Consider the following 25,432-nt stretch of genomic DNA (forward strand, 5'->3'; position numbering starts at 1 on the left):
CATGGCTGCAGCCATGTTCATTGCATTGTCTTGATTCCTTCAGATTTTGAAGGGATTTGGCTGAACTCTTTAAGAGTTTGGAGATAGCTGTGAAAGAACAACACCTGAGAAATTGCAAAGCAAAATTGTCACCTAGTCTAATCAATACAAACTACAGTGGTACCTCAGTTTTCGAATGTCTCCATTGACGAATGTTTCGGAACTTGAACGCCATAAACTGTAAATTCTTTGGTTTTCGAACACGCCACGGATGACGAACAGGAAATGCGGCTTCCACTGAGTGCAAGACCCTGTCAACTATTGAGTTTCGATTTTTGAATATTTCAGAACTTGGAACCATCTTCCGGAACGGATTACGTTCGAAAACCAAGATACCACTGTATAGTGAATGGTCAACTCATCTGTCTTCCAAGGCTGACAGTGAAGACATTTTCAAATCACAAGAGCTAAAAATAAGTTCCAATCCTAATTTCAGCTCTATTGCTATTGCTATTCATGGCTGTTACAAATCCCAGTGTCATAGAATTGGAATGATAACAGCAGCAGGTAGGACCTGCTCTGGAGAGACCAATACTGTTACAGAAGGGGTCATCTTGTATATACCAATTCAGTGAACCAGCTGAGCTCGCACAGCTGTAGAAGCAGAGATCCTTGAGATCTACTCATCCAAGAAAGGGGGTGGGGGTGGAAATCCAGCTACAGTCCTTTCTGCAGCACAGGAAGAGGGTGAACAGAAGGGACCTCTTCAGAATAACTGCCTTTGCAAGAGCGAGAAACAAGCTAGCTTGGCATTTTATCACATCTCCTTAGACACTGCTGATAGTACGCCTATAAGCCCACCGTGTCTTCCAGCACAACTCATTGCTACCTGCCTGGGCCATCCCAGCGCTAGTGCGTTGACCTGCCAATCAGCTCTGGCCCTCATACAGCTCCTCTCTTGCCTTCCTGGCGAAGAGCACAACTGGCCCAGGAGAGATGGCTGCTAACAGCTTCCCTCTTAGGCTCTTGCTCCAGAAGAGAAACTGCTACTTGGCCACACGCTTTAAAATAAATTGCACTTTAATAAGAAAGACAAACCATGGCACAGCAGCTGCAGAGGTTCAGACTTGCAAAGGACAGTCCTGGTTTTCTGCTCAAGCTACCGTGCCGCTCCTTCAACCAAGGTATGAAAGGCATCCCACAAATGGAGTCCTGTAAAGTCAGACTGCATCCAGCCCTCAAGAGAGAAACGCTCCAGGGGAGGGGGAGGAAGTCTTTGTGTGGAGTCCCCATCCAGTCCCTGGTAATGCAGTACCCCTAGCACCTTGCTAGACACGACAGTCAGCACATGATGACCACAATGCTCAGGGCTGTCCATCTCCCTGTGGATTCTTTGGTTTCCTTGGTCCCAGAGAAGTGGCAGGGTGGGGCTCCTGTCCCCAGGCCACTCTGTGGCTAGTGCATCACATGGAATGGCGCATTCCCTTCTCAGTGCCAATGAAGACAGTGATATTTGTGTAGAGGGGGTGGAGTTTCTTGGAGAGCAGCTGGTACTCCAGTGTGTTCATGCCATCCTGCTTCCATGTTCTCCTCGTCTTGGCCAGCAAGTTAAATCTGTAAGGAAAATTCACAGAGTCAAGCGCGAGAACTCGAGCCCTTCTCCTACCACCTCCCCGCCCAAAGTGCAGCTCCTTGGATTTGCAGGTTAGGAGAAGCTTACGTATTCTTTTTACACAGATTTCCAGTAATGAAATGGTATGGTGTGGTCAATGTTTTGTAACAAGGCGAGGAGGACAGTGTCATGTTTGTCAATAACGGGGGAAAACAGTTGCAAATACCCATGCCTATACCTGCCGAAAAAATACAAACCACTCACAATGATGAAGTGGGTGCTCTGAAGAAACTTCACAGCTTAAGATCAGGAGCAGCTATACGTGGCAGGTGGGGAGGAGAAAAGGAAGGAAGGAGAATGCTTGAAAAAGCAGGGACTGGAGGATAATAGATGGCAGACGGACCAAGTTGAAAAAACACACCAAGCAGGAAATAGGAAAGCGGCAAGACTACACATACAGCCTACAAGCAGGAGTGGATGTGTATAACTAGCAAGCAAGGAAGGTTTGAGGACTGAGCCAAAGCTCCAACGGTGCATAAGGTTTTTACGTTTTGAGTCCAACATACAGTTTCTACTCTCCCTCTATCCTTGTGATATGGCAACTCAGAGTAGGCAGTGAGGCCCAACAGCCCTGGGGTTTACAAATGGATTGGAAACAACTATCCAGTTCTCTTTTACTACAAAATTTCCAGTCCAGGTTATTTTGCACCACCACAACAGAGTGTTGGCAAGCTCTGCCACACCAGAAATAGCATTAAGGGAAAATCACAGCACAAAAACAAAAACATCTGTCTGGGCTCTCAGTTCTTTAGACTCTCCACATCCCAGGACTTCTCACCAGTTCTCTGTTTACCCTTGTGTGATGTCTTCAGGCCAGCCATAATGGCAACCTTCCTTTCTCTCACAGAAACTGGACTGCAAACCGTTAAAACAACTGAACATTCCATGCTCCCACTCCAGCTTGGCCACTGCTGGAGGCTTCACTCCCTCAAGCACAAAATATCTAAATATGACTATGCTCTGGGAGTCACTCATCCATCATATTATCTGCGGTGGACATTCACCCTGGCCCAGAGGATTTGGCAGGGTGCATTAAGGAGGATGCAGAGTAGCTACATACAATCACACTTAACCACCTAGTTTACAAGACAGCAGTCCATTTGCAATTGTTCAGGCCACATTTCTGCCCCAAGTAGTCCCCTCCTCTACTCACCTCTTAGGGTTCTGCTCATTGCCCTTGTCGTGTCCATGCTTGATCATACGGTAGCGGCCGTACTGAGTAGATGGGCGAGAGATAACCATCCCACTCAGCGCAACCCTGCAGAGAAGGTGAATGACAATGCAGCATTAGCAGGAGTGAACATGGGGTTTCAGCAGGGGCACAAGTGCTACAATTACACATCCAAGCAATGCAGTGCTTCAGTGCCTTCAAATCTGCACCATACCACTCATGACTCCTCTCCTTTGCCCCACCCCTGGGCAACAGCAAGAACAAAATAAAACAATCCTGGATTCCTACCCGAGCTTGCCCAATCCCTCCTTGCCAATATTTCCTATGCTCTGACACAAACCCTAGGGGAAAGTTTGGGAGCCAGGACTCCTAGGGTCCCATCCTCAGCCATGCCACCTTAAACCTTTGTGAATAGAGTTGCCTAATCCCCCTAAAGCTGCTGGGCTTTATGCTGAAGGGATGGAACTGGAGCCGCCTCCTTTTCTAGCACCAAGGACCATCTTTACCTGACTGCAATGTCGTCATCTTCACCGCCCCAGCCCCAATAGTTGTTGGGAAAGCCATTCATCTTCATGTATTGCTCTGGACTGAGTGCAGAAACCCCTCCAAAGTAGGACTTGTATGGAAGCCTGCAAGAATTTAAGAGGACATTTATTTACATGTAGCCCACCTGCTACTACCATGCATATAGGAATCTCTAGAGGAAACACATAGGACCTCAGCTGGCACAGAGATATGGGCATCTAATATTACTATGCGAATATTACGTTCACAAGCACAGGTTCTGCCCACAGGCTTACAGACCAATAGATATAACATGAAAGGAAAAAGGAATGTGGGAGGAAAAGGAAAAGCAATAAATTCAGGTACCAATTCACATGGAATGACCTGAGGGAGAGTTCTGGAAGAGGAATCAAATGGCAGCTAATAGAGAGGACCTCAGTCTCTTCACTGCATGAAGCATGCATGTCATTTTAGGATTTTTAAGGGCAGCAGTACACTGCATTTCAAGAGAACCATTTCTAGAGCAGGGTCCTATCCAGTGATCAAAATTGGACAGGTTCCAGGCGCATTTCGCACCTGGCTATCGGCCACTTGTGACCAAGTGAAGGTGCCTGGGTACCAGGATGGCGCCTGATACCTCCAGCATCTGGAGGTGCATGACTGGGGATCATTGGATCTTGACTGCTTTCACACCCTAATACCATTATCCTATACAATTCTATCAAGTTATATTTTATCTGCATAGTCAGAATGAATGTTGGGAACCGAAATGCTTTTTCTGTGTAGCCTGAGCAGGAGCAGTGAAAAACGTTATAGTTAAGTAATTGTTGTCACTTGTCTTCACTTACCCCTGCTCACAGTTGTGAAGAATATTCTTAAGTTATGAACGGTCCATGTCACCATTAAGAACAAGTGGTAGGAGTAAGCCAGTATTTATGTAGACCTGTCCCTGCATAAAATGACTTGTCTTCTTTAAGTCCTCAAAGTTCTTAACCTAGCTCAAGGTTGTCATCTGAACAAGCCAGATGTTAAACTGATAATCACAGTCAACCCATCATTTGAAAAATAAGACTTCAGAGCCGTCTTGCCCCAAAATGGCAACTAGACATTCCATTTTGGCGACTGCAACCTTGGTTTAAGGAGCCATTTGGCACCTAGCTTATAGATCTGAGCTTCTAACACTGGTCTGCCTAGGCTTCCAGTTCTTTAGCACCAACCTTCCCCTACAGCTGAGCTGCTGTATGCAGAAAGCTTTTCCCTATCAACTCCCACCTGTAATGCAGCTGCACTCAAGAAGGCTGCCCTTCTGCCAAGCTCAAAACAGCATCATTTGACTCTTCCCCTGCTTTATCCTCACATCAGTCTTGCAAAGTAGACTGAGGGAGGATGACTGCTTCAAGGTCCCGTCAGTAAGCCTTATGGCTGAGTGAATATTTGGACCCAGGTTTCTCTGGTTCTAGTCTGACATTCTAACTCTTCCAGCACACTTCCCATTCCTCCCCATATCTGTATCTAGAAAACAGCCTAGAAACACACAAGAAAGCAGTTGTTTTCAGTGTGATTTTGTTTTCAGAAGGGAGACTGGGCATCTCTATTTTAAGAAGGAAAGGGTGTTGGGAGGGTTAGAGAAGCATTCCTATGGAAACAGACCCAAATACAAGAAGCTTACTTGTAGCCAAACTTGTCCATGGCAACAGCCACGTGCTTGGGGAAACGGTCGCAGGTGTACACATTGCGGTCATCTTCAGGGATGAGGTCCACATCATGGAAGAACATACAGTCCCAGTCCTCGTCTTTCATAGCTTCCTTGAAGCCCACATTCAAGAGTTTGGCCCGGTTAAAAGTGTAGTTCTCAGCCTGAGAAAGAGATGGGTGGCATTTACACCAGAGTGTGCTCTCTCTCTGTGTGTGTGTGTGTGTGTGCGCGCGCGCGTGCGTGCGTGCGTGCGTAAAAACTAGCTCCCCTAAAGTGCTAAACTCTCACATCCAGGACAGTCACCACTAGGCGCTACATTAAAATAGTATCCTTCCTCCACGCTGACTTCTGGCATTCTCACATTTGACAGCTCCTCCAGAACCACCTACTCCATTTCTATCTTGGCTTGGGCATGCTCCAGGGGGGACTCATTCATCTACACCCGAGGTTCCTTACCTTATCTCTTCCCCCTCCAAGGAATTCGGTGAGCTCAAACCGCTGGGTGCTGGTTAGTCCCTGCCCGCTCCCCATACCCAGTCTCAGCTCCACCCCACCCCGTAGTACTCTTGCTAGGGTTCCTTTCCCTGTGCCTGACTCTTCCCCACCTCTCCAGAGATCAGACTCAGCACAGCAGAAATCATGATTCACTGCACTTTTTGGAAGGAACTACAGCTTTCCCTCTCTGCAGCAATCAGAGCGCAACCCACTGCCCCCTACTGAGGCCTAGTGCTGAAAAAAGCTTTGCCTGCCCACCTGCCTTCGCTGGGCACTCCTCCATTAACAATAAAGAGAGCTATTGCCTCTATTCCCTCCTCTCCTAAGGGGAGAGAGAGAGAGAGAGAGGCCACACATTAATGCAGGGACAGGCAGCAGCCATGGAGACTCTTCTGCTGGGAGCCGCCCAGAGTGGCTGGGGAAGCCCAGTGAGATGGGTGGGGTATAAATAATAAAATTATTAATTATAATTATTATTCAAACCTCCTGCCCTGCCCAGCTCACACACGGCTGTGGCAACGCACCTGATGGATGATGTAGATGCCATAGGTGAGCTGCTGCCGCTGCAGGAAAGGGTGCAGGTAGTAGAGCAGGTACTTGAGGTGTTGCTCTCGGTTGCGGTGGGGGATGATGACAGCTGTTTTGTGGACTGCATCGCAGTCGGGCGGACGGTAGCGCCCCCCTTTGGTCACAAGGGGATTCTTCCGCACAATATCATCCAGAGACAGCCCTGCGGGGAAAGTCACCCGAATGGGGCCTCCTGCAGGCGAGCAGAGACAGGGGTAAGGGAAACAATCTCCACCGCCTAGCTAGGTAGTCAGCAGACTGCAGGCTAAGAGCCAACGTGACCCAGAGTCCTCAAGAGGAGAACACCTCGAAACATTTTCATTTTAGATTAAAATGAGCATTAGCCTCCTAGTCAGTTCCAGGGTTCTTTTCTCTTTCCACCTGCTCCATCCCTGGTCATCCCTGCAAACTTTAAAGAATCATAGGATTGTAGAGTTGGAAGGGACCATGTGAGTCATCTAGTCCAGCCCAAGATGGGGCTCGAACCCACGACTCTGAGATTGAGTCTCATGCTCTATGAACTGAGTTATCACTATGCTTTCACTAGTCACACTGGACAAGAAAGGGTGCATGGGTCGAGGAGAGAGAACCACTTCTCTCATTTCACAGAGCACTTCATGGCTTAATGGAAGATCACTTCTACGATGGGCCTACAATCCTCAAGCCTCTTTTTGCGGGGGTCTCTCATCACTAGGCATCTCTATTTAAAAATCACTATTGCCGTACCGTACTCTACTTCCAGAATTTGTGTCTTCTTTCCCAGGGCCAAAGAGCGGTGTAAACATGAAGCAAGCTTTTGAATTACACTGAACTCTTTAGTCTCATAACTAGTATGCTACACACAAAGAGAGAAAATTGACCCGAAAGCTTGCTCAGAATTTACTTCACTGTTTCACGCTCATTTTTGCCTTTCACGTGCCACCCAAAACCTTTCCAGATGGCTAGCTGGTTCAATGAAACAATACATTAGAGCTTCTGTGACTCTTAATTTCAGAACAACCACTCCCGCCCAACACCATTCAAACCTTAGGGCTGACTCCAAATCCCCAGTTCCTAACCAGAACCAGGATCAAGAACAGAGAAGCCCTTACCAAGGAAAGGAGATGCCTCTGGACAGTAAGGAAGTTCCTCTGGGGGTAGAGGGGGCCGGGCAATCAGGCTGAGGTTGGCGTAGACGTCCCCTGGCAGCGAAACATTGTGTAGGCTGGACAGTATAGTCAATGTGCCCCCCTTGTAGAAGATGCCCAGGAAATAGGCAACACGCTTGCGGTAGCCATCGTGGTACAGCAGAGCCATCACCACCAGCTGCACCCCTAGGAAGAGCAGCAGGTAGCGGCCACGCAACTGCAGCATGGCTGAGGCAGGGCCAGGATCATCTATCCATGGTGCAGCTGGGCTGAAGGGTGGCGGCAGCGGCAGCAGCAGCAGCAGCAGCAAGGGAAACAGAAGACAGTGACCTGTTGGAAGCAGCAGAAGGTAGAATGAGTACAGGCAATGCTCATTCGTCAGGTTAACAATTTTTTTTATGCACAAACATTTTGATGGGCCAAAAAAGGTGCCCCAGTTAAAGTACCAGCAGGTTTTGGGGGGTGGGGAAGAAACTAATTTTAATGCAAGTACAAACTGTAGCACAGAAGCACCATTTTGAGAGGCATTCCGTGTCTTTGGGGAGAGAATAGCCATTTACAACCCATGCATGCATCGCCTAAAAGCAAGCATCATCTTCGCTCGAAAACCATTTAATGCCGATTTGATTATCTGATCAGCCTCCTGACGTTCACAACGCTCAGCTTTCGCTTGGATGCTTACAAGAAAATGCATTTCCTGCCCCCACCTCGCCCCCAAACGTTTCATGTCTACATATGCAGGGGTAAGGTTCTGAAAGCGGGGGGAAGTTCACATCCAGAGCCCAGCCCAGCCATTTGTTACACACAAGGTGATCTGCTGTCAGCAAGCACAAGTATGGACAGACGTGGCACCGCGAGACAAAGCAACTAACAGTAATAGCATCTTCCTGTCTCTGCAGCTGCATGAGAAGTCTCAGTGCAGCAAAAAGCAAACCGCACACCTGCCAAATGAGAGGTGCCCACAGGAAAGGAGAACGTGGGAGTGGGTGGTAGGCATAGCAACATAACATGGCGAACATATGCACCAGGCAGGGGAAAGAAGTTAGGACAAGTGGCAGACAGAAAGAAATAGGATAGCAGAATTATTTTTTGCTTACACTCCCTCCCTCCCCCCAAAAACCAAGGAAACACAGAAGGATTAAGCTTGGCAGCTTTCAAGTAAAAAAAGGAAAAAATATGTTAAGCTCAGTTGCAGATCAATCCCCAGAATCTGCAGGAAGGGCTGGGAATGCCCCCTGACAGAAATGCTAGAGAACTGCTTCCAGTCCAAGGAGACAATTCTGAGCAAGGTCTTGACTAAGGCATAAGGCAGTTTCCTACATTCCTGGGAAACTGCCTCTCCTCCCATGGAACTCCATAGTTGAATGGTGACTTGAATCTGGGTTCTCCCAGATACTATGATGCTCTGACCACAACACAGTTATTCTTAGAATAATGTTGCCAGAGCCTCCTTTCTCCATACCCCGGAGCTGCTTCATTTAAAGTGTCAAAAGCCATGTTTTGCATGTACATATAACCTTAGTCCACAGCTGTTGCTATCTGCAACACTTGAGGGAGGAGGGAGGAATGGGAACAGGCGCGAGTCCCCTTGCCGCAGCCCTTTCCATGCACCTTGTCCACTCTTTGGTTTCCAATATTCGGCCCTTGGGCCTCCAGCTGCCAGCCACTTCACATATCTCAGCGTTTGGGTTGTATAGATCCTCTTCACCCTGGCTTTTGACACTTGCAAGGTATGCTTTTAGCACCCACCTTATTTCCGTGACTGCAAGTTGTTTAAACTGTTTTTAACGTGTGTTAATTGTTGCAAGCTGCCCCGACACCCAAGGGTGAAGGCTAATAAATTATTATACTATAATAATCTACCCGATTGCAGAATCTCGGGTAACGTGGCAGGAAAGGGCTTGGGGGAGTGCAACGTGGAGCAGCACATTCCATACCTGTAAGTGAGAGAAGTAGCCTGCTTTGGTTACCTATTTTGCTATCTGCCCACACCCTGTGCAGCGCAACAGGTGTCTCGGAGCAGTGCCAACTGGCAACAGCTAAGGAGGAACAAGGAAATGGCCCAAATGATTCCTGTAAGAGATGTTCCAGGGTGATATAAGATATAAGGAAATGAATCACACATAAAGGTAAAGGACCCCTGAAAGTTAAGTCCACTCACGAACGACTCAAAGGTTGCGGTGCTCATCTGGCTTTACTGGCCAAGGGAGCCGACGTTTGTCCGCAGGCAGTTTTTCTGGGTCATGTGACCAGCATGACTAAGCTGCTTCTGGCGAAACCAGAGCAGTGCACACCATTTACCTTCCCACTGGAGCGGTACCTATTTATCTACTTGCACTTTGACATGCTCTGGAGCTGCTAGGTTGGCAGGAGCTGGGACTGAGCAATGGGAGCTCACCCCGTCTCAGGGATTCAAACCATCGACCTTCCGATCGGCAAGCCCTAGGCTCAGTGGTTTAGACCACAGAGCCACCCACGTCCCACATAGATGTCACATATAGGCAACCCTAATTAAAACCTTCAGGGAAGAGCTGACCTTTCCAGATTCACTGAGCTGTTCCACTGCCCAAAGCAAGAGGCTCAGTCAAGGACATCTTGCTTCATTTGGGAAGAAAGAGGAGCATTATTACATCACTTAGTCAAACTCAACAGATTAGGATATGGGATTAGGTGTGTAGCTGGTTTTGCCTCTATGTGTGTATGTTCATTCCCAACACACTTTGACGTGAAAAACTTCACAGAAAAGGCAAACAAGCTCTGTCGTAATGCAGCCTGCAACCAAGTTGGAAAGCTTCCTTCTTTGTTGCCGTGATATTGTTCTATACCTTTTTTAAAAAGGTATAAACCAGCATTTTGATAGGAAGGTTTGGGTATGAGAAAACTTAAACTTTGGCTCTCCTTTCTAACCCAACTATTAATATGTGAAGGTAGGAGGTACTGTACAACTGGTAGAAAAGTATCCAAGTGGCTCAAAGCCAGTGTGCAAACACAGATAAGTAGTGCGCTTGCTGGTAACAAAAGGCATACCGTATTTTTCGCCCTATAGGACGCACTTTTTCCCCTCCAAAAATGAAGGGGAAATGTGGGTGCGTCCTATGGGGCGAATGCAGGCTTTCACTGAAGCCTGGAGAGCGAGGGGGGTTGGTGCGCACCGACCCCTCTCGCTCTCCAGGCTTCAGGAGAGCCGCAGCGCCAACCCCACAAGGTCGGGGGACAGAGGGAGGCGGAACGCCGCCATCCCGCTGTCTCCCGAAGTGGTTTGGAGGCTGACGGCGGGGAGAAGAGCGCTTCTCCCCGCTGCCTGCCCCACCACTCCGGGGACAGCAGGGAGCCGCAGCGCGTCTTCCTGCTGCCCCCGGATCTGATCTCCAGGCGGGCGGCAGGGAGAAGAGCGCTTCTCCCCGCTGCCTGCCCCACAAGCGCCTGGGGGGGGGATAATTTTTTTTTCCTTTATTTCCCCCCAAAAAAACTTGATGCGTCCTATGGGCGGGTGTGTCCTATGGGGCGAAAAATACGGTATATTTTACACAATGGCTTTTGCGGGAGCAGCTGCCATAATTTCCAATCAGCAAATAATAGCTTTTAGCAAAACCACCAACTCCATTTCTTGGCATCCGTCTGTCTTGGGAGACAAAGAAAGAGTGCACCTTCAAGGATAGCGTCAAACCGTTGGAGAGTTACAGCGCCCGCTGTGGCTACAGAGACCAATGTGGGAGAGACATGTTTTGTTGCAGCTGCAGCAGACGAAGGCATTTGGTTTTGCTGCTACAGGTGCACCATAGCATTTCTGACTCCTTACAGACTTTGGATCACCGTTAGGATGCCTATGTCAGGTCATTCAATATGAATGACGCAGTTTGAATTCACTGGGGCCTTTCCTAGGCAGCCTTCTTGGGACCTGAACATTCTGCCATCTAAAGCAGTGCAGTGAATTGGAGCCGTTTCAGTAGCCTAAGCGGAGGCAAACAGGGTAGTACAAGAACACTGCAATCTGGAGACGTTTCTCAAGCCTGACACCAGCATGGAGGATTCGTCCTACCCTGCAGCCCTCGCAAATAAAAGAAAGAGTGGAAGGCTGGTGTGACAATGGAGCAATGGAGCCAAAGTTTTAAAAGCTGCCTGAGCAGCCTTACGGTCCCCTTTCCCAATGCACATTATTGTATTCTGGAAATACGGTTTAACACGAATAAGTAGATTGCTGGAGCATGTTATTCAAAAGTTCCTGCAAGGCTCCTTTCCCCATGGCTGCCAACAAGCTAGAGTCTCTGCCTTGCCATGCCATGTGACCTGGGCTCCAAACCACAAACGGTAGGCAAGGTTAAAAGTCATGCCTTGGTTCAAAGCAAGGCTGCCGCTGGCTAGCAAGTGGTGTGCCGCACAGCAGTTGAGGTAAGGGGCTGGACAACAGGGAGGAACCAGTGGGAGCAGCTGTGGCTACCTAACCTCCTGCTATACAACCCTGGCTTGTGAAATTGCTAGTTAGAGCAGGGTAGTGAAGGCAATTAAGAGTAACTGATCCAGAACCAAATATTATCCTTGGGCTTATCCACACTTACCTTTCCTCTGTGCTTTCCAGGCATGGTCCATACTTTAAAGCTCTGTGCCTTTGTCTTTTTGCCCCAGAGATTTCCCTGTGAAAACCCACTCTTTAAAGCTGAATCGGAGCAAGCAGCGATCTGCAGAAAACCTGAATTGCCATTTGTTGTGCTTCAGCTTTAAAAAGCAGGTTTTCATGGGGAAAGCTCCAAAGAGAAAAAAAGAGTGCTTATATGTGTATATATATTATTTATTATTGAATATGTACCTGCAGTTATTTATTGATATATATCTCAGGGCAGTTATTGGAATAAAATCAGAATGGAACTTTCTGACATGGACATTGAACTTTAGAACGCAGGGCTGTGCCTATAAAGCGTGGGGCCAAAAAGCCCTTTATCTCATCAGGATCCTGATCCAGCTAGCAGTGTCAGTTCTCGGGGGTGGGGGGTGGGAAAGAGAGGTTTAGGACTCAGAGATCAAGACATAGGAGAAGCTCCAGGTCCTGGGAAATGCATTTCTACTGAGTCTTCCTTCAGAGAGCTTTAAACAAAACAAGAGGTCATTGATTTGAAGGTAATGATAATGAGCTAGGCTTCTACATCAAGTGCAGAAGGACACTTCAACTCCAGTCTAAATAAACTACCCTCAAAGGGCCTCTCCCCACACAATCAGGCCATCTCTTCACCAGGAACTATTTCCTCCTGGAATTTGTAGCCAACCCATGTTAGACTGAAGTTCTAGGAACCAGAAGTCACATTATAGAAGCAACCAACCTGACGAACAAGTTATGGGCTGCTCATTAACCAGTACATTAATAATGAAAGAGCCATTAAAAGAGAGCCACGGCTTGGTCAAACTGGAAAGCACTCTCAATAAATTGCTTTCTGCACCTTGGGAGTTTCACCTCTTTAAAATTCACACTGGTGTTACCCTCTTCCTTTTTTTACTTCAGTAGCTCCTGCATAAGATGAGCGAACTTTCCAGAGATGCTTACAGAGTTCTTTCCCGTAACTTATCAGCTCCATTTCACACCATCCTTATGGCTCACCTTGTCCAACTACACTTCCCCCTTCCCTTCCCTGTCAAACCCTCATTGGGATCTCTGCAGTTTAGTCCAACCATCACAAGCAGCATACTCACAAGCTCATAGCTAGTACTGAGCAATGGATGCGCCTCTTTTCCTGTTGAACTTATTGGCCAAACCTGCCTAGGGAACCACGAGAAGGGAAAAACAAAGCCCTGCATGAGAAAAGAACTTTCTTTATCCTCCACACTCACAGTCTGCATTTTTCAAGTATGGGGTACTTCACTCTCTCAACTGAAATGAAGGCAAGTTCAGAAACTGGCTAGACTTCAGAAGGAAACTTCACGTTTAAGGGAAAAGATGAAGGGCAGCAACTGAAGTATGTGCTTTGGCCATCTTTTCAAAACCTGGCTGAATTTGGCAAAGAATGGGCCGAGACTAAAATAAGAACACATGGCCAATTTGCTTCAGTCGGTAACTGGAAGAGGGGAGGGCCTGAAGCACCGAAACTGAAACAGCTCAGCACAGAGCTGCCTCTTTCAAAAGTCTGCGTATCAAACACATCCTCACTGTGGAATGCACAGGACATTGCCAAATAAAGCAATTTTCCAGCTGGCAACTTGAAACTTGAGTACTGACCACCCCCCACTCCCAGGACTACTACTAAAGAAACAGGTTCTGACCTCGCAACTTCCTTGGTGATCCTGTTCTATCAGGAATCACACTGCACATTTCTGACCAGGGTGTGAAAAGCTGGGCCACATGGGAGGTTTTTAATCCTCCACAGGAATGAGATCTTATCAGCTTTGTCAGTAAGGAAGGTATTTTTCTTCCACTAGGCAAGGCTTCCTCGAAGGGGAGGGTAGAAGCGAAACTATGCTGAGTATCTGCACCATCCACCTTTATGTTCTAAGCCAAGCCAGGCCTTCTAGAGATGAGACAGAGAGATAAAAGCTTAAGAAGGAACTCTGGTGATTCCCATTTGGTTCAGCATCCTGTTCTCACAGGCCAGATGCTTATGGGAAGCCCACAAGCGAAACACGAGTGCCAAAAGCACTCAACCCACTCATGTCCACAAGATTCGGAGAACATTTATGTTCTTCCTGCCACCGAGTCTCTAACACTAGCAATCAGGCACATGCATAACTCTGTTTATTCACAAACTTGCTGCTAATTCCAGTCCTCTTCCTCCCCTCTCTTGCCCACCTTTGAACTGTACACAACCGGAGCAAGAGAATCTGGTTTACTGCAGCTCTGTAAAGCACCATGCATTCTCAACAGCAATTCCATTATATGACACTTCATACGATCTTACAAGGCTTCTTCCTTTCACTGAATCTGTGCAATTCCATTACACAGAAAGCACAAAAACCACAGAGTCGTAATTTCTGGCACAGCCTGAAATTCTGCGGAGGGTGCAGATGCCGAAGCCTCCTTATTGAGTTCAGACCCAGATTAACCTTGCCTCAGGAGGTAAAGACGATGTCACCCCAAAGATTCAGTGTTTCCCTCCAAGGCAAACAGGATGCGGTCTTAAGTTGGCCCAACTTTATTTATATATAAATAAAACTAGTTATTTAAAATGCTGGACAGCATTACTTACTGCAGAGAACTCTTCCTCAGGCTGGAAATCTGAAGTGGGGGAAATATTAGCTGCTGCTGTGCTAGTTCATAATGTTTACCCAGGCATGTCTAAGAGCCTTTTCAATTCCTCAATGAGCTGGAACAGTTTAGATGCTAGGCTACTCACTTATTTCATCAAGAGCAGCACCTCTCAACTCTCCAAAGGTGTGAGATGCCTGTACTAAAGAGGCAACAGCTAAATCTCTGGTTTTCCTTATAAGCTTCCAGTCTAATTTGATCCAAGGCTGCATTGGTAGGTCAAAACCACCAGGCTTTCAGTGCTGGATAAATGTAATTGCACCTACCGTCGCAAGGTTCACAATGATTATAATTCCTATGTTAAAATCCATTTTTAAAACTCCCCTCAGAGCATTTATGGGCCCCAATTCAAAGTACTGGCGCCGACCTTTTCAAGCCCTTAACAACTTGAGACCTGGTTATATGACCCTGCTCATTCACTAAAATCAGCTATGGAGGTCCTGGTCATATGCCCACCAGTATGAGCAATTAGGTTGCCAGGAACAAAAAAATGGGGTATTTTCAGTGGTGGCCCCATGGTTACGGAATTCCCTTCTGAGTGAGTTACACACACTGCCTTCAGTGCAGGCTTTCAAGTGGGACTTAACATCTCTTTTCCAGGCTGCCTTTTCTTAATGTGTTCTTCAGCTGTACTTTCAAGTTCTCTCTCTCTCTCTCTCTCTCTCTCTCTCTCTCTCTCTCTCTCACGCACACACACACACACACACACACAAACGGAAAGAGAGTGAAATACTTAGGCTTCATTGGGCCTAGGTGCTGCTTCATAATAATTTATCTCATTTGTTGTGTTTCTTATTGTTTCTGTGCTTACCACTTTGTGAGAGCATGGCCTACGAGGCAGCCTATAAATTTGTCACATAAAATAAATTGATGACTCTTCCTGAATAAAATTCAGAAGGGTAAAGGCAGTCAGCACAGCTTATTATGGAGTGCATATGGTGAAGAACAAAGATCATCTTTTCAAGAAGACATCTGCATATAGGACAAGAATAGGTGGCATTTTTTTCTGTTTAACAAACCTGCCCCACCTCTAATTAGCTATTTTGTCAATGATGTAATAATAATAATAACAACAATAATAATAAATATTATTTATACCCTGCTCTCCCCAGCCAAGGCTGCGCTCAGGGCGGCTAACAACCAATAATGAAAACAAGTTGAATGAATACAACTTAAAAACAAGATTAAAATACAACATTAAAATGAAGCCTTATCACAGGAGGAGAAAGGAAAAAAGAAAGAGGGGGAGGGAATCAAATTGACTCCAAGTCAAAGGCCAGGTGGAACAAGAAGAATGAACACTATATATATATATATATATATATATATATATACACACACACATACACACACACACACACACACATATACACAGTGGTGCCTCGCAAGACGAAATTAATCCGTTCCGCGAGTCTCTTCGTCTTGCGGTTTTTTCGTCTTGCGAAGCACGGCTATTAATGGCTTAGCGGCTATTAACGGCTTAGCGGCTTTAAGAAAAAGGAAACAAACTCGCAAGAACTCGCAAGACGTTTCGTCTTGGGAAGCAAGCCCATAGGGAAATTCGTCTTGCGGAACGACTCAAAAAACGGAAAACTCTTTCGTCTTGCGCGTTTTTCGTCTTGCGAGGCATTTGTCTTGCGAGGTACCACTGTATATGTGTGTGTGTGTGTGTGTGTGTGTGTGTGCGCGCGCGCACACACACACACACACTAGAAGTTGTTTCTGGCATACAGAGTACAACGAGTCAATGATATATTGCAAAAATTATGGAGATAGAAAGTTGCAGCAGCCTTGCCTGGACACCACATACCTTTACTGAACGTGGACGTTCCTATAATGTCCATACATATGGGAGCAGTTCACCTACTAAAGTACTTTCCTTGAACAATATGTTCAGAAGTATGTAAACATTCAGCTCCAAACGCAAACACCTTTTATATACATCATGCATATAAGACATGTACAAATGTCACCAACAATAAAGCATGAGAAGGAAGCACATCTGTTCTAACTAAACAGTGCCAATCCTCCCACAGCATTGGCACTTAAAGGCCAGAAGACAGAAATTACTACATGCCTTGGGCTGTGTTACTGGACAATCCCAGCTTTAAAGTGCAGAGACTGACACCCGAGACAGCACTGTGTCAGCTGAAGAAACACAGGCAAACTGAGCCGGGGATGGATGAATGCTCCTGAATAATTATTTACAAGGCTGTGATGTTCCCTAGCGATTAGTGTTCAGTGCAAAACAACGTCTTGAATATCTGGAGAAGTGAGCTGCTTAGATATCTTAAGCAAGCTGGCATGATTGCTAGCATCACCACAAAAAGCTACAAGACTTGTAAGGGTATCACAGCACCTAGGTTGGCCCTGCTTCCCCTCCAGCTAAATGCATAAGGGCTCAAATCCCCAAACTCAGGTCTACACCTACACACACGGACATCTGCATTCTCTGACATGGGCTTCCTGGCATATAGAAATGCTTCACATTACACTTCACATTGACTGTTGGGAAAGACAACAGAAGCCAGTGGCGTAGCGTGGGGGGTGCAGGGGGGGCCGGCCGCACCAGGCGCAACATCTGGGGGTTAGGGTTAGGGGGCGTAAATCCACGGGTTAGGGGGCGAAAATCCACGGGTTAGGGGCGCAAATCCACTGGTTAGGGGGCACAAATTACTTGCCTTGCCCCGGGTGCTGACAACCCAAGCTACGCCACTGACAGAAGCAAAGGGAACTTGTAGCCTGCATCAGAAGAACTCCTGTCCTTCCTTGAGACCATAGCCATTCCCTTGTCCAGAGTTGGCTCCTGGGTTCTTCCCCAGTTCATCTGGGAAAAGGGAGTGCCTCATAATGGGAGACCATGGGCAGTGCAGAGAAATGGTCACCTACAACTGCCATGCCCAAAGAAGGAGGGGATCTATAACTGTATGAACTGCGATTGGAAAGATATTGGAAAATGCAAGCAAATGTGAATTTAAGGGTGCCCACCTGTGCAGTTCTGTTTCCTCAGCTAGATCAGAGAAGTCGTCCTTAATTCTTGGAGTGCAGCACTTTTTTGGTCCCAATCTCCATGGAGTTTCTGCAATGAATCGGGGAGGGTGAAGAGAGAGGTCAACTTAGAACTAGCGCATATGACAGGGCAGAAGGAAAAAGCATAGAGGCAGAACCTGGCATTTTCACACAGCAATGCAACATCGCCACATGAAACCCAACAGCACGCAGCCAATTTAAACAGGAAGTGGAGAGCTGCTAGTGCAAAGTAGGATGAGGAAACGGGGGGGGGGGGAGAGAGAGAGAGAGACAGAGAGAATGGGGTCAGGAATGTGCAACGTGTACAGAACGGGAATGGGAGTTAATCACTACCAGCAGTCAGTACTTCCAACAGGGAACAGAACAGTTTTCCATACCGAATCATGCCATTTGACAATCATTCCAGATTTCTTTCTTCAAATTAATGCACTGCACAGAGACAAAACTGACCGAATAATTAAGAATAATTCAATTGCACCTATGGCACACAGCACATCCCGGAACAACAGAAATGGCACTAAAAGAACCCCCTTCCAGAACCAAATCACTACTCAGAGTCTTTTATACTTTCTATTCAAGAAGTCAATTCTTTGCTGCTTAGTTTATTCATTATCCCACAGGGGGAGGCATAGAAGTCTTGCTGTAGGTTAGGCAGTGGTATATTCCCTGTGATTCAGCTCCACACTTCCCTAGTGAACAGGAGACTTAGCGTTCTGTTGCTTAGACAACCCACGGGTTGCCAAGATGCAACTGTTGGTGCCTAATTTTTCTTAAAGGGCTAGAAATTCTGGAATAAGTGCTGACTGGGGAAAGGAAGCTCTGGCACTCGGGTTTCAACCCTCCTGCCTTTTGCATATGCAGCCTTCCCACCATATTAAAAAGAAATATGGTGCCCTACCTGTAGATTATGATCTAACACAACTGAACCAAGAATTGCTACAAGCTTCAAGGAGTGTCTGTCGCCGTAGTCTTAAAGTCAAAGAACAGCCTCCAAAGTCACCTGGGCTAACCCCTCTTCAAATATTTACAAGGACATGTTGTACAACTTCTATGGAGTGGATCACTGCCAACAATCACTTAAACCACAATTCAGCAACAATCACATGGCAACAATGAACACATGCCACTCATACAGAAAGGCTGCTATTGTAAAGACAGTCTCTTAACGCCCTCATATAAGCCACTAAGTCAACAGTGACTGGCGACAATGTGCCTAAGGTGCCTTTTTTATTGTAGTTTCCCATGCAGTCTTCAATGAGTTAAAATCATAGAATTGCAGAGTCCCCATCCCCTTTCCCCAAGGGGGCGCGACACTAATCTTTTTTAAAAAAGAATTTTATTAATTTGGCCTCTGATCCCTCAAGCCCTTTAATCTGTTAAGATGATGACACCCTTGATGATGTCCATGTGCATGTTTGTGTGTGTGCACACACGTTTGTGTGTTCAGAGTTCGCAGAACAGTGAACACTATAAAAATCTAATTGCCTTACTACGTATAGTTAAACTATGAATTTGCTCGTACAATATGTAGTAATGGCCACCAACTTGGATGATTTAGAACTGGGCTCATTCACGGAGGACATGGCCATCAATGGTCATGATGAGCATGCCCTACCTCCACTGCCAGAGCCATGCCTCTGTGAACCAGCTGCAGGGAATAATCACATCTGGCCTGATTCAGCAGGGTTTTATCTGTATCTACACATGCACACACGGAGGCAATTGTGATGTCATCTCTCTGTCTCAGTTACACCAACCCAAGAGCTGCAAAAATATGTGGGAAAGGGTACCCAAAATAATCAAAGGGTTGGGATACTGTTCCAACAAGAAAAGGCTAACAAATCTGAAGACATTTTTTTATAATGAGACAAGAGGAAGAATATGCTTGAAGCTTACTGCGTTATGCATGGTAAGGAAAATGAGAGATATATTTTTTTCCCTCCCTCACAATATACTCAGGATCATCCAGGTAATTGAGGATATACAAAAGAAAGTACAGTTCACACAGCCTAACTTGTGCAATTTGCTTCTACCAGGCAGGACAATGGCCACTGGTTCAAGATGGCTTTAAAAGAGGATCAGACAAACTCAGGGAGAGGTTCTCTGCAGTTATTGGTCATTGTAGCTTAATGGAACCTCACGGTTCAGAGGCAGCATGCCACGGACTACCAGCAGAAAAGGATAGGAAGGGCCATTGCACCCATGCGTTGCCTCTGGGCTCCACAGAGGTATCTTTTTGGCCACTGTGGCAATCAGGATAATGGGGTAGAGGGGTATCTCAGCTGCTGCACAACCTCCAAGGCTAGGCAATTCATAGAAGAACACTCTATTTCCCCCCGTGTTGCCTCTCCCTGAAAGCTCCACAGTTCTCTGCTGAATTGGGCTGGAATTAAGAGCCTTGCTGGAACAGACCAAAGGTCCATTAAATCTATTCCGAACCATCTTGATTTATTTATCAAACATCTAAAATTAGTCACCGCGCAAAACAATTGAGAAAAATTCTCGGTGCACACAGGCTCACAATCTATATTTTGAAAAACCAAAAAAAGAGAGAAAAAGATCAACCCATGTGGTTCCTATCATGTGGCAATATATGCCAAAAAAAGAAAGGAAAGGAAACAAAAGGGAAGTGTCCGAATTCTTTCAGAAACAGTCAGCCATCTCAAGTCCTGACATTTCTAAGGGAGACAATTTTTCTCAGTGTGCCTATTAGGTGGTTCCCCATTAACTCCCCACAAACAGACCGGGTACTCATCAGCATTAGCACAAGCACTCTGTGTGCAGAAGTCACTTCAGCAGGATGGATGAGTGCCAAGGGAACGCAGCTTTGAAATTATCCTTGGCTGCCGCTTGTAACCACGCTCTGTCTGGAGGCCGTTAAAGAGGCCAGACGCTAGAAGCTGCACCTCAAAAGAAATCTCTCTTTGAGGGTTGATAGGCCAGCCTTTCCCAACACACCCCGTCCTTCTACAGACACATACATAACCAAGGCCAAAAGTAAGTCTATTGAAAAGTAAAGAAAAAGAGGAAAACAACCCCAAAACATGAAATTCACACAGCACAAGGATTCAAAAGAAAATATGAGGGTTGGCAATAATCCTGTGGAATCCCCAAAAATGAAAACATAGCAGCAGTGGTTACAGAAGTAGTGATTACATTCTCTGTGCTCCCCAGCCTTAGACGGCTTGGCTATTATCAGATCTGAGGTGGGAAACTCAGCCTGTTTGCAAAGCCATGAACTGGAGGGCACTTGCTCCAGCCAAGGGACAAAGTGTAGTGAGAAAATTATTTGTGAGAAAGACAAAACCCAAGGAAGATTCTGTCTACTATCAGAAGAGTAAAAGGCAAGGTAACATATTCATCCAGACAAACTTCTGGTAGTCTGTTGGTGGGGGGGGGGAGCAGGTTTGCAAGTTACAAAAGTTCATCAGGAAAGAACATCGAGGTACAGATTGGAGACAAATAAATGCTTTCTTGTAACTGTTTCTGTTCCGTTCTGACAGAAAATACTGTGACTATTAGGGTGTTGTAGGTGATCCAAGAATATGAGCGGCAAACATATTACCAATTCCTAGCTAGTGTTAGAAACAGAGATACAAAAACTAGGAGCCAAATGCACTTTAAACCTAGGTTATGGTTGCCAGAACCAGTGTTAGAAACTCAGATTTATAAGCTAGGTGCCAAATACCTCCTTAAACCAATGTTACAGTTGCCATTTTTGGGCAAGATGGCTCTAATGTTTGAAAAATAAGACTTTAGAGCCATCTTGCCCAAAAATGGCAACTAAACATTCCATTTTGGTGACTGTAACCTTGGTTTAAGGAACCATTTGACACTTAGCTAATATATCTTAGTTCCCAATACTGTGTACAACAGCCAGGCATGTGAGATTTTCTTAAATCCCTGAACATGTCTCCGGTCTAACTTGCAGCCCTTTGTCTTACCCCAGCCATGATGCTGGAGCACTTGACTGCATCCTTGAATACTGTTGGCTTGTAGAGTACACCTACACAATTGTGAACTGATATCTTATCAGGGCACCCCTACAACTCCCAATTGTGAACAAGTACCTTGTCAGCGCAAGGTACGCGTGTGGGATGCGGGTGGCGCTGTGGGTAAAACCTCAGCGCCTAGGACTTGCCGATCGCATGGTCTGCGGTTTGAATCCCCGCGGCGGGGTGAGCTCCCGTCGTTCGGTCCCAGCTCCTGCCCACCTAGCAGTTCGAAAGCACCCTTAAGTGCAAGTAGATAAATAGGTACCGCTTTATAGCGGGAAGGTAAACGCCGTTTCCGTGTGCTGCTCTGGTGCCGGTTCGCCAGAGCAGCTTCGTCACGCTGGCCACGTGACCCGGAAGTGTCTGCGGACAGCACTGACTCCTGGCCTCTAGAGTGAGATGAGCACACAACCCTAGAGTCTGTCAAGACTGGCCCGTACGGGCAGGGGTACCTTTACCTTTCACCTTGTCAGCGCAGCCCCACAAAAGTTATATTCCCAAAGTCATAGAACTAACTGCACCAGTGTAAACAGACGTGTGACCAAGGCAAAGCTATAAATCAATTGCAAATATGCATTTTACATTAATGTGAAGTCCCTCCTTGAGGGAGGGAGGGAGGGAGGGAGGGAGGGAGGGAGGCTAACTGCATATCCATTAATTCCTCTAATTTAGACACCTGCCCTCAAGAACTTCCTTAAAATCAGAAAACTAGACAAGCTTCTTTCACATCATTATTGAATCGCATATCTAAACCTGTTACAATTCACCACCAGTAGGGATACCCAGACTATAGACAGCATGCACGAATCACCACTTTCTTGCCCATATGCTATCTTCTTCCCCTTACAGGAAGCATGGCAGGAACTAAAAATGAAAGTCACCATTATGGTGCAACAAATGGGTTGGGAACCTCTTCCAGCTGGTGGGCCAAATCTGATAGGTGAGCCAGGGTGACTACAGCACTACAAAATCCAGAGTGTTAGTTCAAACTGCAGTCCATTTGCAAGGAGCACCACACATCCATTTTAGCAGTGGATTCATTGGAAGCTGCTTCCTTTTTCCTGGAGGAAGGCATGCTTCCACTGGCCATCAACAGTGAAAATGTCCCTTGCTGCAGCAAAGGAACCAGGAGCTCGTTTTAAGCTCTGGGGGGTGGGGAGTGAAACAAAATACAAGCCAAAAGAATGATGGGATTCTAGAGCAGGGTTGCCCAACTTTTCATAACAAGTGGGCCGCAAGGGTACTTCGAAACAGAACCCACGGGCCACACACTGCCTTGTGCGCATAGCCTCGCTTACCTGACTTTGTGAAGGCAGTGCAAGGGCTGGGGGGGGCGTCAAATGTTGCTGAGGGACACCAAAAAAGGCCTCATGGGCTGCACACTGGACCACCCTTTTCTAGAGCAACATTTCCTTGACTTTAGCAAAATCAAGTTGTCTTCCGAAAACAGGGGTTGTTAACCCTTTAGGGCCAATAAGCACATTTGAAAACAGAAAAAGTCTCTCTTTCTCTCTCTCTTCCCCATCTGTAACCGCCGACCTATCATCTCCATGCCACAATTAGGCATAAAAAAACTTTTACTACCTTCTTTCAAGCATAAATTCAGCAGGGGAAGGAGTGGAATAAATACTCCACAGATGCAAGGCAAGGTCTCTGTAGGCACTGGTGACCCATGTCCTAATATTACCCAATATTTGGTTCACAAACACCCAGAAATCTAACTGGACACACTAGCTTGCCCACCGCCCTGTGCTGCTCCTTTGTCACTTGGCTAGCTTTTCTACATCTCTCAACTGCTTTCCCCCAATACCTATCCATCCCATATTTTCACAGCACTTGATCTTAGGCAAGTGAACCCAAAGTGGACACAGAGTATGATGCTACTCTATGTATCTCAGAAGGATTATGATCCACACTTCTACCCATCTTTAGGCCTAGTGCCAACAACATGTGCAACACTTTGCATTGCCGCTCCCCTTGCTGGGGTCTTGCACAACTTGCCTTCAAGACAAACTAGTTTGGCTGTAGCCTGTGTCTGCATAGTCAACAACCTACTAAAATGAGAAGGGAGAAGACAGAAAGGCCCACAGTGAATTCCAGAATGACACTAATGTGGATTTGTCTCAAAGTTATTAAATTAGCAGAAGTTCAACCCAGAGACACCATAACAAAGGAATGGATGGAACGAGAGCAGCTGACCCCCTAGATTCCATGCTGTGCACTACATAAGCACAAAACACCAAGACCAAAAGGAAGGAAGGAAGTCTCCAGGCAGTGCTTCTATAGACACAAGCTAACATGACGCAATCCAGTATCCTTTGTCCAATAAATTTAAATTGGTTTTAGTTGTAAGCAAGGTGCTAACTTTCCAGGTTCTGATCTTAGTCTAGACATAAAACTGACCATCTCTTAGCCAAAAATACTTTTGCTGCAAAGAGAAACTGAGACTTCAAAATGTCATATTTTAATCTACTGTCAGACTCTAGGAAAAGGTCTACTTACTTAAATACAGTAAGTCCTTTGGAGGTTCTGGATGACCAAAAACGCTCTACAGCTACAAATAAAATTGCAGTGTTTCTAAAACATTTGCTGGGCAGAAGGAAAACTCAAGAGGCCAAGAAGATCTGCCACCAACCAAACACAAACCCATACAGTCACTGCTGTACCAGTATTGTTTCAGCACAACATCTAGAGCCTGCTTCAGGCTGCCACATATAAATAGGATCTTCAACTTGCCCCCCCCCCCAGCAACACGCATGAGCCATACCTGAGGAAGGGCCATATGCATTGGGGGAAGAGGGAATGGCCCACTGATCACCTTGCATAGAGGAGGGAAATACTGTATACAGCTTCAGATGTCATGGTGTCAATTAAGCAATTGAATTTAGATACAAGCTTCAGCATGAACGGAACCCCCACCTCCCACGAGAGTCCAGGCACAGAGTATTTACAAAATTGCGAAAGGTTTCCAACCCACCCTGCATTTTCACAGCCTCTCTGTCATTACCAAGGAAACAGAAGTTTTGATGCCATACCACCCCTGTCCCCTGCACACAGAAAACGTGGGCCTCTTCATACCTTGATGCTATTAGAACTGAGACCTATCAAGAGACTACAGAGACCTAGCAGCAAAGTTCACCCGAGCCCCTAACATCAGATCAAGGCATACTGGTTTTAAAAGGAAAAACACTAAAACACAGCCCCCTCTCTCTCACACACAAACATACTTAAGCAGCCCACCACTGGCCCCCCAGCCTCAAAGCCAAGTTCATTTCCGACTTAAAGCAAACCCACATTCCTCCAGGAGAGGGGGGGGGGCTTATCCTGGGATCCGAGTTTACTTTTGTTTCAAAGCCAACCTCCCCCCCCCCCCGGTTTCCAAAGAAAGCCGACTTCCTGCAGAGTAGGGACCCTTCCCCACCAGAGTTTCTCAGAACGCAGAATCGGGTCTGAATTCTTTGGAGAGGGAGGGGAGGGTGTAAGGGGGGAGTGGGGAAGTGAAGAAACAAAGGCGAAGAAAAGAAACTCCTCTCATCCCTCCCCCCCCCAAAAAAAGTCCCAATGAAAAGACGACTTGCCTTCCCTCCTCAGCCCTGCACACCTCTTTTCTTTTGGAAAACCCGACCCACCGACCCACAAGCGGGAAACTCGGCTGCTATGCAAGAACCACCCCCGGGGCCAGGGGAGAGGGGGAAGCCCCCCAGCCCAACCCCCGGTGGGCACAACGGGACTGGCTTCCGAGGAAACCTGCCCAGGCTTGTCTGCCAGTCAGTCGGTCACTCACCGTTCCTGGTCGGTCTGTTGGGCTGCCTGGCGACCTTCCTCCAGCCCCCGGGGTTGGGGGTCGGGAAGCCTTGGTGGGGCTTCTGCTCTGGGCTGTGCAGGGTCGCCCGCCTCCCCGAGTCCCCGCCCGCCCCACGCGCCGAGGGGGAGAGAGAGAGAGAAGGAGAGAGAGAGAGAAGTGGGTTGTT

The 25,432-nt window shown here is 46.8% G+C and overlaps 1 protein-coding gene across 3 annotated transcripts; it reads right to left on the reverse strand.

Annotated features, from left to right (window-relative positions):
* Positions 1 to 1,041: 1,041 nt before the first annotated feature.
* On the reverse strand, positions 1,042 to 25,372 carry LOC309537213 (beta-1,4-galactosyltransferase 3-like). 3 transcript variants are annotated; one of them, XM_082231887.1, is made up of 8 exons: positions 25,246 to 25,372; positions 17,425 to 17,515; positions 7,176 to 7,541; positions 6,042 to 6,277; positions 4,996 to 5,183; positions 3,329 to 3,451; positions 2,805 to 2,909; positions 1,042 to 1,593 (listed from the first exon to the last, which is right to left on the reverse strand). In XM_082231887.1, the coding sequence occupies exons 3-8, from the start codon at positions 7,435 to 7,437 to the stop codon at positions 1,443 to 1,445; spliced, it is 1,065 nt and encodes a 354-aa protein (XP_082088013.1). In that variant the 5' UTR covers positions 7,438 to 7,541; positions 17,425 to 17,515; positions 25,246 to 25,372; the 3' UTR covers positions 1,042 to 1,442. The 3 variants fall into 3 exon arrangements, with proteins under 3 accessions (XP_082088013.1, XP_082088014.1, XP_082088015.1); XM_082231888.1 differs by lacking the exon at positions 25,246 to 25,372 and adding an exon at positions 19,082 to 19,125; XM_082231889.1 differs by lacking the exon at positions 25,246 to 25,372 and adding an exon at positions 17,844 to 17,888.
* Between the last annotated feature and the right edge of the window lie 60 nt (positions 25,373 to 25,432).

This window comes from Podarcis vaucheri, assembly GCF_965113315.1.
Source record: "Podarcis vaucheri genome assembly, chromosome: 7".
NCBI lineage: Eukaryota > Metazoa > Chordata > Lepidosauria > Squamata > Lacertidae > Podarcis > Podarcis vaucheri.

What these genes read in the sequence shown, in the direction of transcription:
- LOC309537213 (XM_082231887.1), bottom strand. Translation starts at nt 7,437, where the DNA reads ATGCTGCAGTTGCGTGGCCGCTACCTGCTGCTCTTCCTAGGGGTGCAG. An exon ending in GCATCTACATCATCCATCAG is followed by an intron (nt 5,184 to 6,041) that starts GTGCGTTGCCAC and finishes TCTCTTTCTCAG; the next exon opens with GCTGAGAACTACACTTTTAA. An exon ending in ATGGACAAGTTTGGCTACAA is followed by an intron (nt 3,452 to 4,995) that starts GTAAGCTTCTTG and finishes AAATTCTTGCAG; the next exon opens with GCTTCCATACAAGTCCTACT.